We start from the raw sequence: 12,604 nt of genomic DNA, 5'->3' as shown, positions 1-12,604 counted from the left end.
AGCCCCGCCATGGAGCTGCGGGCCCGAGGCTGGTGGCTGCTCTGCGCGGCCGCCGCGCTGGCCGCCTGCGCCCGCGGGGACCCTGCCAGCAAGAGCCGGAGCTGCAGCGAAGTCCGCCAGATCTACGGGGCCAAGGGCTTCAGCCTGAGCGACGTGCCCCAGGCGGAGATCTCGGGTAAGTGAGGGCGCGGCACCCGGAGCCCCGGACCCTGGCGCGCCCGGTCTCTCCTGCGCTCTTCTGCTGTCCCCTGGGCTGCCCGGAGCGCGGAGCCGGCCGCCTGCGCCCCCGCCCGTCTGCACCCCCTCGGGCCCTCGCCTCCAAGTGCCGCCCGGGTCTCGTGCGCTGCGCTCGGCCGCCTCCCAGCCACGAGCACGCACACCGGCACCTTCCCCGCGGAGCTGTCCTCGTGGAGCTGTGGACCGGGCAGTCCCCGGCGGGGAGTCCTGCAGGGCCAGAGCTGGGGCTGGGCTCCTTCGGCCCTCGGCTCGGCCCAGCGCGGTGGCGGGGCGGGGATCCAAGCCCCGGGGCGCGCAGGGCTGACTGCGGGGTCGGCTGGCGGGGCGCTGCCCAGGGCAGCCGCGGGCTAGGGACTCTCAGTTGGCTGTACGGGCCTCTCCGGAAGGCGCCTCGGGTCGGGCCTGGGGATTCCTTTAGGGTCCCCCCGCAACGGGCAGCCTAGGTGGGTTCAATTAGAAGTCCCCCATTCCTCGCGGGAGTGGGGCTCCAGCGAGGTAGGGAGCCAGCCGGGTGCCTGGGGGTGGGGGCGAGGCGCTGACCTCTGCCACCTGGAGCACCAAAGGAAGATTCCTGCCCAGCGAACTTGGACTCGTGGCCTGCCGGTCTGGCACTTGGGGCCGCCTCTGGCGGGGAGTCGAGCTGCAGGTGGTCGGCGCTTTGGATCCTGGCCTTGGATCCCGCCCAGGGGCCGGGTCTTTTCTTTGTAAGAGCATCAACCCTCCCAGGCATCCTCAGCCCTGCTGCTGCCTGCAGTCCTGCCCACCCCCTCCCTGCAGGCCTCTGAGGAGCTGTGGGGGGTGAGGGGTGGAGTAGGATGCCCTAAGGACCATCCAGACCCCCAGGCTCCTCAAACTGCAAGTGTGTGGGGACCCACACTACATCTGTGCAGGGTGCCTGGGACACAGCGGACAAGAACAGAGCCGACGAGCTTCCCTTAGAGAAGGAATTTCTCCCAAACTAGGGGGAGGGCTCTGCTCAGATAGTGACATGGGGGACAGGGAATGACCACGAATGCAAGAATTCTGAACGACAGATGAGTGTATCAGTGTGCGGTCGGTCCATGGCCCTGCCTTGCCGGGGAGTGGAAGGGAGACAGCCAGGATCAGGCCCCCCGGCCCCGGGACGGTCAGACACACAGAGGGCTGCCTTGAGAGACTGACATCGTGGCCACCCGCAGCCCACCGAGGTTTGGGAGGGGCCCCCTCCTAATACCCAGAGTAGGCCTTCCGGCGTCTCCCCCTGCGGAGAGTTCCTGTCTGAGTCTGGCCTGCCTCTCTGGTGGACCCGCTTTGGTGGGCTACCTGGCCGCCTGGGGCCAGCACAGCGCCCTCTGCAGTTTGGCTCACGCTCTGCTCCACCACTGCCCCTCCTCCCACACAAACAGAACTTTCGCCTGGGTGTCCCCCTCTGGATCCTATCCCAGACGCTTGGGGGTGCTCCAAGCTGCCCCCACGCAGCCCCCTATCTTGGCTGGAAGCCTACCCCTGTGCCTTTCCCCCACGTATCCACTGTCGCTTGGCCACCGTGTTCTTTGGGACCATCCTAGACTTGCTCAAACCCACAGATCTCTGCCCTGGTGAGGCCAAGAGACCAAGAGGCAGAGTTTGGGCAGCTGCCAAAGGCTGGGAGAGAGCGGGGCAAACTGGAGAAGCTGGGGTAGGGGGGAGACTGGGCTGGGGGCCAGGTCTTGTTCCCCTGGGGGTGGGGGAGACAGTGGATTAGGGACCCAGGACCATCAAAGTGCTCTGTGGTCTGCGCATGTGATGGGTGGAGACGGGGTGCTGTCTGTCCGGCTGGGAGCGAGCGGCTACCCCGCAGCTGTCCCGGCATCATGCTGGCCAGGGCTTGGGGCGCCGCCCTCCTCCGGGCCTGGAATGCCAGGGGCTGCACTCTGCCAGTGCCCCCTCTGCCGGCACCCCTCAGCTCCTCCGTCCTCGGGCCGAGGAGCACCCTCCCCTCCCTGACCCCTGTGAGCACTGGGACCCCAGAGTGCCCTGCGGGGCCCAGGCGCTGACACAGTGCCAGCGCCACGTGGAGCAGAGCATGCAGGGTGACCTCCCAGGGCAGTAGCTGGCCCAGTGTCCCCGCCTGTTGCAGTGGGGCCTGGCCTCCGTGGACTAGGCGCCCTCTGGTGGCCTCGTGCAGCGTGTCCCGCTCGGGGAGCCCTGCCTCGCTCTCTCCCGCAGGCTGGTGGCCGGACTTCTCCAGCACAGGGCCCTGGGGTCGCCTGCCCCGGGCCTTCTCCAGCACAGGGCTCTGAGTCCCTGCCTGGACTCAGCTGGCCCTGAGCGGGTGGAGTGGTTGGAAAGCAGGGAGGGGTCTACAGCCTCTGCCCAAGGGACCTCAGAAATGACAGTGGGCTCATGAGAGCAGGAGGTGTCAGGGCACAGAAGCCTCCTGCTCGTGACTTTGTGTGATTTTTCTGGATGGCCGTTCCCGGCAGTTGGTGATGACAGCTGTTGTCATTTTACAGGTGAGGAAGCGGGGCTGGGGAGGCAGCAGCCGGGTGGAGCCATGGGGGTCTCAGGGGACCCTCCTGAGGGCCAGAAGGCAACAGAGGGAGTGAGGGAGGGCCCTGTGTCCAGCGCAGCCCGGGAGCCAGTGCCAGGGATGGGCAGCGGCCCGTGCTGAATCACACATGCCCGCTGGTGCCCGCAGGCGCTCTGCCTCTGCCGGCGAGGTTGCTCCTGGCCCCCAGGTGTTTTTCCAGCACCCCCTGGCTTCCTGGCACTCCAGTGACTGCCTTATATCCGACTGACCCTTCGCTGGGGTGCTGGGGCCTGGGGCCACCCCTGTCTATACGCGTCCATGTCGCAGCCACGAGGCCGGCCCCATTCCAGGCGCCAGAGGTCCCCAGTCAGCATTGCCAGGGACCCACCCACCTGTGTCCTGTTCCAAGCCAAGCCGTGCAGGACGGGCAGGGGGAGACGAAAGGTCTGGGCAGAGGCGGAGGGGTCTGGAGGTCCAGCCCTGGGGATTGGAGGTCGGAGGGGGCTGTCAGCACAGTGAGAACCGGTTGGCCGCCCGTCCGGCCCAGGGTTGAGCCTACCTGTGGCAGGGGTGGGTAGCGGCCTGCCCCGGGGCTCACACCAAGGACCACCCCCGGGCCCGTCAGCAGAAGTCGCTGCTTCTGTGTGCCGGCTCCGACCCCCACTACCTGTCTGGTGGGGAGACTCTGGGGGAGGGAAAGGGCTGTCGGGCCTGGGCTCAAAAGAACCCACCGGTGTCTGTCCCTCAGCTGTGGTCTCTGGGGCTCTCGCAGGCCACCCAGCACCCGGCCGGGCCCCTGGCCACCTGGGTACCCTGTCCCGCTCAGAAGGCAGAAACGCCCCGTGTGCCTGGCCTGGGTCCCCCAGGGGTCTCGGCGCTGGTCGTGCTGTGGCCCTGTCCCTCCGCCATTCGAGGGCCTCTGGTTTCATCATCCCCAGCTCTGAGTCGGGGGAGGGGTGTGATGGGGGCCCAAGGGAGCCAGCGTTCGACAGGGCCACCCGCATGATGCAACGGCCTGAGCGCCTTGCCGGACACGCTGCCGTGCTCCTGCGAGCGGAGCTACGTCCTCCCTGGGCCTTGGTTCAAAATCAGTCCCGCTGTGTGAGCCTCCGCCCCACTTGTCTCCTGCGGCTTCACATGCGACACTGGGAATAGTCAGGACCACCTGGAAGGCACCCAGGAAGGGGCGCAGGCACTGTGTGGCCGGCCCAGGCTCGAGTCTCCCGCTGGCCCCTGCTGGGAGGTCTTTGCAGGCCCCTGCAGACCCCAGGTCTTGAAAGCCCTTGACGTGACGCCGACTCGGTGCACATCTCTCCCCGTTCGTATCTGCTTCCCATTACTCCCCGGGACTGTCAGGTGAGGAAGCGTATTTGGGGACCTGATTTACACTCGAGGGAAGCGAGGCCCAGGGGAGCCACGTAACTTCGCCCAGCACATGGAGCCCACGGGGAGCGCTGGGGACTGCGGCCCAGCCCACTGGCCCCACAGCCTATGGCATTCACTGCAGCCCAGTCCTGGGCTCCGAGTTTTCTGGAGGCCAGGCCCTGGGGGTCCCCCAGCCGCCTTCTGTGGGCTCTGCTGGGTTTGGCTTCCCTTCTAGGCCAGCTTAGAACATCTCTTAAGTGGAACTCTTCCCAAGCCTCTGACCAGGCCTCCCTACCTTTGTCAGGACAGGGCTGTGTGTTCCCAACCACGTCCTCCGTACCCGCTGGCCAAGTCCCCCAGGACTCCCGGACAAATGCGTATCCAGGGGTGAGCGAGCCTCGGGGATGAGGCAAACAGGCCTGGCTCCATGCTGGCACTAGTTAGGGAACAGTGTAAGTCTGAGGTTGATGGTCAGTGGCCCAGCCTCTTGGGAGAGGGACCAGGGACACACCAGCCGGGCGGCAGGCTGGGCCTCAGGACCAGGAGGAGAGCACGGTTGGCGTAGGGTGCCCGTGCTTGTGCTAGGTCATCCACGCCCACAGATGTGGGGTCAGCCTGGCCGGCCCTGGACAGGACATGGGCTCCCCTGAGGCCGCTGGGAGTCAGGTAGGGCGTGGGGCCGGCCTCTGCCCAGGCCTGGACGTGCCCAGGCAGCAAGAGGTTGGGCCCTTCTCTATAAGCCAGATTCTTCTTCCCAAGACCTGCCTAGTTCAGGGTGATTTCACAGTAAGCCTCAGGGCCTGTGTCAGAGGCCTGGGGGGCACAGCCCTGCTGTCTAGTTGAGCTCCTGCCCATCCAGTGTCTCTGCCGGGGGCCATCGCTGATGACGTCTGACCAGTAGCACAGCCCTGTGGGGCAAGGTCACTGCCCGCATTTGGGAGAAGAGAAATGGGCTCCAGAGCACGAGGGCTCCAGCTGGAGGCCACCCACCCCGGAGCCCGGCACGCCGCCGCCGTGCCTGGCGGCCGTTCTTGCCGGCAATCGTCTGGGAGCAGGCCTGGGCAGGTGCCCCGAGCCGCCGGAAGTTTCCTGGGGGTGGGGGTGGCACAGTGGGGATGCTTGCTCCTGCCCCGGGCCTCACCCCGCCTTCCCAGGTGGGGGCACACGGCGGCCAGGTGTGAGGCAAGGGCAGGCGTGGCCTCCGACCGGGGCCTCTGCACTGGGGGGGCAAGGCCCAGGCCGCCAGCCTCCCCGGGTGCCTTCAGACAGGCTCTGGATGCTGGGGAGGCTCTGAGTGGGGGGTGTGCACACCTGCTGTCCCCGTAGGAACCCTAGAATCCTGAAGGGTTTAGGAGCCCCTGAGGGGGCCAGGCCGGCTGCGTCCTGTCCCCTCTCCTGCTGGGTGGGTCCTCCATGCACCCACCCCCAGCACATGGCTGGCAGCAGCCTCCCGGGCGTCCCCCCGGTGCCCACAGTCTGGGACTCTCCCTGCTCCCCAGGGTTCTCCCCGAGTCTGGGCAGCAGCTGCTCCAAGCACCTCCCGAGGGCCGGGCCGGGGCCAGAGGCTCAGGATCGAGGTGTGCGGGGCTGGCTCCCCCGGGTCCGGGAGGCAGGGGCCATTCCGGGCCTCCGGCTTCTTCTCTGTGCGGGCTCTCCTAGAGTTGCATCCGCCTCCAGGTTTCACCTTAAAAAAGTAAGGACACCTGTCAGACTAGGGGCCCACCCAACTCCCGTGTGCCTCCGTCTTCGCCAGTTACGTCTGCAAAGACCTCCACTCACGTAACGGCGCCTTCGGACATCCTGGGGGCCAGGACTGCGGCGTGCGAATCAGGCGGCCCAGCTCACCCACAGCGGGCCCCGGGCCCGGGTATTTCCAGACAGGGCCGTGCCTCCCCAAGGCGGCCACAGGCACGGATGGGCGCCGAGGCCCGGTGACAGCGTGGAGGAGTCAGGTCATCTCCTGGCCCCCTCCCACCCACTAGCTCCTCCGGGCACAGCTCTGGTGGGGTGGGCTTAGAGGCCTCGGGTCCAGGCCCTGACTTCCACCAGGTCCTTGAGTCATGTCCAGCCCCCTGGAAGCCTCGACTTCCCCAGGCCTGGCAGGGTGGGAGGGCCGGGGCCACTCCTTCCAGCGACCGGGGCCTGGTGACTGCTGACCCGCCAGTCCTGCTTCCTCAGGGTCCCCGCCGGCAAGCGGGAGGGCCCCCGAGGGCAGCACAGCATTCAGGGCAGGTGCTGAGCCCCCGGAGGGAAGGAGTGGGGCCAGGGGCCAGGAGGCGGGGCGGTAGAAGGTGGCGAGCAGGCTGCCGGCACAGGGGCCCAGCAGAGCAGTCTGGCTGCTCATTTTTGCCAAGTGCTCCCTGGGTTCTGGAGGCTTGGCTGGGTGACAGGGCAGCCCCGAGGGGCTCCATCAACTGTGTTCCCTTGCCACTGGTCCTGACCTCAGCCCCCCAGAGGCACCCTGCCCCTGCCGTGTCTCACGGAGGAGACGGGCCGGACCGGGCAGGAGACTAGCACCGCTGGGCGGTGCCGGGTGAGGGCCAGCGGACAGCTCGGGGCCCGTGCCGTCAGCAAGCCCCAGGGCCCCGCAGTGGACGTGAGGACCAGAAGAGAGGGGAGCTGGCCGGCCAGGAGCCCCGAGGGGACTCCGCTCTGGGCCTCTCCCTCCTCCCTGCTGAGGGGCCGAGCCCCTGCGGCCTTTAGCCCCTCGCCCTGGCCACCACCAGCCTCTTGCTTGGAGGCCCTTCCATGGGTGCCTGCAGGGTGGGCTGAGCACCGTCTAGTCCAGCCACTTAGCGTTCAGGTGAGGAAGCTGGTCCCAGAAAGGGGCCCCCGTGCTCAGAGTCTGGCCCCTTGAGGGATCACTCCGAATTGCCTCCTTGTCTTGGTGTCCAGTGTGGGTGCTGGGTAACGGTGCTGACCCTGGCAGGGTGCCTGGCGAGGAAGGAGCGGGCACTAGGGGACGCTGTGGGGCCCTTTCCCCTAGGCACTGGGCATGTGGTTCAGCGTGCAAGGGGGAGGTCGGCCATAGGACAGAGAGCCGGGGTCAAGGCCCGGAGCACCCACAGGCCCAAGGAGAGATGGGCCCTGGCAGGCCCCAGAGCCTGGGGGGCTCCTAAGCAGCAGGGGCCGGACGAGGCCCAGGAAACTCGCAGGCCGACGGGAGGCCCTCATGACGCTCGGCTGGCCAGCCGCGCCAGGAGGGCCTCCTGATGGCCCCGATGCCTGAGCCTCACTGCAGGGACAAGGGCCTCCACCCTTCCAGCCATCACCCACCGTGTGCTCACCCTCTGCTAGTTTCTGGAACACAGAGATGAAAAGCCGTGGTCTCTGTTCCCAGATCGCGCTTTAGTGAGAAACTCACTTGGGGCTTTCAGACCATTCCGAACTCAGTGGGCCAGAACCTGCGGACGCTGACTATGTCCAAGCTTTGTCTGCACCCCGCTGGTCAGTCCTGGGACAGTGGCGGTGCCACCAACACCTGAAGGGTGGACTCCAGGCCCTAGACAGGTGCATCTGTACTCCACGGGGCTCCCTCCCCATCAGCGCTGGAGTCGGGGGCCCATGCATACCTTCAGACCATATCCTGGCACTGAGGACCCATTTTCTGAGCCTGTGAGTGGCCTGGGTGGCCGTCCCTGTGACTAAGGGCATCCTAGGCACCTTGAACCATGTGGGCCCCTGTGGTGAGCCATGGATGACATCTGGGTGTGTCCTTAAGCTCTGGGGGCCAGGGGAGCACATCCACCCACCTGCGACCATCTCCAGCCCCAGGGGGAGAGGCACTGCCCCCCGCTGCCCGGATCGGCTCAGATGACCATCATGGCACTCCTGGTTGTTGCGCAACACGGGGCAGCGTGGACCAACAGCATTGTTTTAAAGGGTGAGGCTCCTAACTCAGCCGCCCATCCCTGGCCTCCGCCCCTGGTGTGGCAGGGCTGCCCACACTCACAGAGTCGTCCTTCCCCTGCAGCGACCCTGGGCCTGGACGTCCCCGTCACTGTGCGTTTGGGGGGCTGGGGGACTACAGGTTGGACACGCAGCTAAAGCCCCGTCCCCAGGATCAGGTGTGGTTCCTAAGCACGAGCAGTGCCCCAGGGGCGTGTTTGGTCGGGGTGGCCAGGGCCCCCGGGGAGGGCTGGGTGCTCTGGGATGGCAAGGAGGCGGCTTCCAGAAACGTCAGTGGCTCATGAGAAGCCCTTGAACGGAAGCTCTAGGCAAGGTGGAGCCAGCCGGTCGGGGAGGGTGGCCTCACGGGGGCGGGCGCCGGCATCGGCTCGGGGAGGAGGGCGCTGCGGCGGGCGGACGGGCAGGCAGACGGGTGTGAGGGCCGGGCACTGAAGGCCGGAGTTCTTCGCCGGGGTGCGTGGCGAGGGCCCGGGAGAGAATTTGAGCAGTGTGGGCCAAGGGAGAGCTTATGTCTCCAGGGTCGGTCGCTGACCTCTAATCAGAATTTCTCGTGTCCTGGTACCGTGAGCGCAGCGGGTTCCGGCGTCCAGGGAGGGTGGCCTGGAGGCCACTGGTGTGCTCCGTCCCGACGTCCACAGGGATGGCTGGCAGTCCCTCACACGCTCACCGTGACTTTGACGTCTCAGCTGGTTCTAGACCCGCTGCCCGGTCGTGCAACCCACTCCTAGGAGAGGGGGCGAGGCCCCAGGTCACACGGGTGCTTTGTGGCTTCCTCCAGGACGCAGGGCATGACCCTTCCATTGGCGCGGGGACAGGACGAGCATCAGGTGTCTCATGAGCTGGGGCTCTGCCCGCCATGGTGACCCTGTGTTCTGTGTAAGTCAGGGGGAAAGAATGACACGGGAACCCAGACATGCACCTGAGGTGAAGTGTGCAACCACTCCACCAGGGCTGTAGAGCAGACTCCTCCCGACTGGGGTTCAACGCCGGCTCCCCAGTCACGCACTGTGTGACCTCGGGCCAATGACTGAACCTCTCTGAGCCTCGACTGCTGTCCCTAAAATGGGGATGTGTCAGTGCCCACTGCATGGAGTGTGAGAGTCCATGTACCCGTGTGCCAGCCGGAGTCCATGCCACAGGGACCTGTGCCTCCAAGTCCCGCCTTCGGGAGGTGCTGTCAGGGAGGGCCCCCTGGTGGGCAGCTGAGGAGCCACACAGCTAGGGTCAGAGGTCTAGGCTGGAGGGGGAGGATTCTGTCCTGTCTGTCCCCCACTGCTGCCTGCTGGCCGCTGCGGCATCCGTGCCCCCACCCCCAGCTTGTCCCAGTCTCTGGTAGTTGAGTGCTGCGGGAAGCCCGGGCTCAGGCCCGTCCCGGAGGACAGCCCCCGATGAGGGAGCACTCCCCCAGCCTAGGGCCATGCTCACACCCAGGAAGGACACTGTGTGGCCTTGGAGGGTGGCGGCCAGGTTTTGGAGGAGAACCACGGTTGGGGGCACCAGAAGTCACCCCCGGCCCTGTGTTGAGGTTGGAGGGGGAGCGGCGATGGTGCTGGAAGGACCCACACGCGCCGTCCACACCCCTCCAAGGGCTGCCAGATTTAGCAGCCGAGACGGCAGGATACCCGCTTAACTTGGTGTTCCAGACGGCGAAGCAGGTTGTGGTCTAGGTGCGTCCTGCGTACTTAATGCGAAGTAAATGACATGAGTTTTTGGTGAAACTAAGCACCAGATGTGTAGTATATGCATGTTGCAAATGTTGGGGGGGCTTGCTTTTTTGGTGACAAAATATGCATGAAAAGATTTAGCATTTTAGCTGCTTTTGCATACAGCTCAGAGTCATGAAACACATTCACACTGTTGTGCAGCTGTCCACGCCGTCCGTCTCCAAAACTTTCTTGTCTTCCCCCCCCCCCGAACCACTGTCCCCAGTGGACACAGACTCCCCAGCCCCGCCCCCGGTACCCACTCTTCTGCTCTGTCTCTGAATCTGACGCCTGTGGGGAGAGAGTCACAGTGTCCTTTCAAGCCCGGCTGCTCTCGCTCCGATCGGCGTGGCGTTTGCGAGGCTGGTTCCTCCTCACCATAGCAGGTGCCATCCTTGGTTACTCATGAAGGCCAAATAATATTTCGTCTGTGGCTACACCACATTTTGTCACCCACTCTGTGAACGGACACGAGTTGCGCCACCTTCTGGCTGTCACGAGCAAGCAGCCGAGCGCAGGGGCACGCCAGATTCTGTTCCAGTCTCTGCTTTCAGTTCCTTTGGGCCAGATGCTTTTATCCTGAAAAATAACGCAGTTTTTCTAACATTCGCGTTGAACTGCGTCCTGCCCAGATCTGCTGCCCCCTGCCCAGCTGGGCCTACCTGCTGGGTTGGCGAGGGCAGGGGTGGGCGGAGGCACCTGGACAGTGGCCGGTGGGGAGACCGTCCTCCCCAGGCAGCGGGCTGGCTGCCTGCAGCTCCCTGGGCAGCGGAGCGGAGGGTGCCGGTCCCTGCCTCTGCTTCTACGCCACCATCCTGCTCAGTGCGCCCCCTGGGGCCTGGAATCAGGGGAGGTCTGGTGGGGGGGAGGGGCGGGGGGAGGGGCTAGCACCACTCAGCGGCCACCACTTCACAGCAAGCGGCCTTGGACACTTCCCATCAGCTCCCACTCCGCCCGCGCGGGAAGGGACCGGGCTGCTGTACAGGTGGAGTCTGCCGGCCCGCACCGCGCACAGTGCGCACCCGTCTCCCGCGGAGGCGCCGGGCCTCTGTAAGAACAAGGGCGCCCTAGTGGGGGGCAGGTCACCCCGAAAGCCCCCTCGTGGCTGCAGCATGCTGCCCGCTGTCCTGCCGCCTGTGGGAGGGGTCAGGTCAGGGGGGTCTGAAGCTGCCGCCGTGGGGCCATGATGAAAGCCGACTCCAGACAGAGTCTCTCTGTATGGTGCCTTCAGGCATCCATGTGTACTGACCCAGGGCTGGCTTGGGTGCTGGGCGGGGAGACAAGAGAAAGGAAGTGGAGCCTCCACCAGCAGCCAAAGTGGCCTTCCTGCTGCTGGGGGGGTGGGGGGGCCGGTCCCTGGGGGATGGGCTGCCTGGGCTTAGTGGGGGCTGTGGCCCGGAGGGACCTGGGAAGGCCGCCTAGAGGGAGACCTGAGTTGGCTTTGAAAGAGGGTGGGCCCAGGGGGAAGGGTGCTGGGACCCAGAGTTACCAGAAGTGGCAGGTCACAAGCTGGAGGGGGACTGAGTTGCTGGGATGCCAGGCCGAGGGTTCCCGTGACTTTGACATGGCTCCCAGGCTTGGCGGGAAGTGGCTGGGTCAGAGGGGTTCTTCCGAGCCCTCTGCCCCTTCCCATCTTGTCTTCTTAGCCCCAGGATTTATGGGGCCCGAGCTGAGAGTGGGCCCAGGTCACCGTGAGCCCCTGCGGGCTCCCTCAGTTGGAGGGTCCTGCCCGGTGCTCCGGCCCAGCTGGGAGTCTGTGACCCCTACGGGTGTTGGGCATCCAGGGGGAGGATGGGCAGGCATGCATCGTGTCTTTGCAGGGAATACGGCTGAGAGGGTCCCTGAGCCGTGTCCCATCCTGCTGTTCCGGGTTGTTTCCCGCGGGCACGAGGTGGCCCCTCAGCTGCCCCGGCCCCAGGGGAGGCTGGGCAGACGCACTGGATCGGAGGGCTGTGCCGAGCGTCAGGTGCTCTCGCCCTGGGTCCCAGGAGAAGAGCCCCCTGCCCTGCACCTGAGACCTGAGGCCTCGCGTGCAGCAGGCACAAACCCAGGGTCCCCTTTATCCCTGATTTGCTCTGAGGTCACGGTGTGAGCCGTGAACCCTGACGCAACCCTGGGGAGGCCAGCTGGAGGGGCCGGCCTCTCGGCCAGAGCTGTGACCACACTGATGACTCCCACCGCCTCGCTCAGGCACCCCCAGACCTGGTGCCCACCGGCAGTGTGGCCTGCCCAGGAGGTCCCGAGTGGACCCCACCGCACAGAGGCAGCCTCCTGGCTTACCTGGTGAAACCCCCTTCTTCAGGGCCCTTAAGTGTCATGGTCTCCGTGAGGGGACTTTGATCAAGAGCTGCCTGCTGGGCAGGTTTCTCCAAGTGCAGGCTGGCCAAGAGGAGGGTGGCCTGGTGGGGTGGTTCTCTCCTGTGGCAGCCAGGGCCAGGGCGCAGGAGGCCACCAGGTTTTGGTGAGAGCTATCCGGGTGTCCTAGGAGGGCGCCCCAGGGAGAAGGCAGGGGCTGGGCCAGGGGAGCCCTGGGCCAGGTGGGGTTGGCTTCTCCCAGGGCAAGGACATCAGCAGTTGGCAGGGAGGCCCAGGTCACCGAGGTGAGAAGCTGGAGGCCTGGACGGGACGGGGGTAGCGGGTGGGGTGGCTTTGAGAGCCCAGACAGAGCGGGGGTCTGGTCGTCGTCAGCAGGGGAGGGGGCTCCCAGGTGGGCAGCTGCCATTCTCCATCCGGAAGAGAAATCCGGCACCGCATCCCCTCCCCGCCACCCCCCACCTCGGGTCGGCGTCCCGGAAGGGGCCCCGCCGGCAGCGCCGCTGGGGAAGAGGGGCTGTGCCCCCGCCGGGAGAGGGGCCGGGCTGGAGGGGGCGCGGGGAGGCCGCCCGCGGGTTCCTGGGAG

General features: G+C 66.3%; 1 protein-coding gene and 1 long non-coding RNA gene across 3 annotated transcripts in view; one reads left to right on the top strand and one right to left on the bottom strand.

Moving 5' to 3' along the window:
- The first annotated feature begins 6 nt into the window (after positions 1 to 6).
- Positions 7 to 12,604, top strand: part of GPC1 (glypican 1) — a 23,870-nt gene continuing 11,272 nt past the window's right edge. The window contains exon 1 of the mRNA XM_029933515.1: positions 7 to 175. Coding sequence (XP_029789375.1) covers positions 10 to 175 — 166 coding nt within the window. The 5' untranslated portion in view covers positions 7 to 9. The remainder of the gene's footprint in view (positions 176 to 12,604) is intronic.
- Positions 9,733 to 12,577, bottom strand: LOC115287273. Of its 2 annotated transcripts, none has more exons than XR_003906380.1 (3): positions 11,195 to 12,577; positions 10,368 to 10,560; positions 9,733 to 10,284 (listed from the first exon to the last, which is right to left on the bottom strand). It is a non-coding gene; the product is annotated as an uncharacterized LOC115287273 (long non-coding RNA). The 2 variants fall into 2 exon arrangements; XR_003906379.1 differs by having other exon boundaries at positions 10,368 to 10,543.

Source organism: Suricata suricatta, chromosome 3 (genome assembly GCF_006229205.1).
Source record: "Suricata suricatta isolate VVHF042 chromosome 3, meerkat_22Aug2017_6uvM2_HiC, whole genome shotgun sequence".
Taxonomy (NCBI): domain Eukaryota; kingdom Metazoa; phylum Chordata; class Mammalia; order Carnivora; family Herpestidae; genus Suricata; species Suricata suricatta.
Note: the sequence above shows the minus strand (reverse complement) of the source record. Positions and strands in the feature narration are given on the sequence as shown.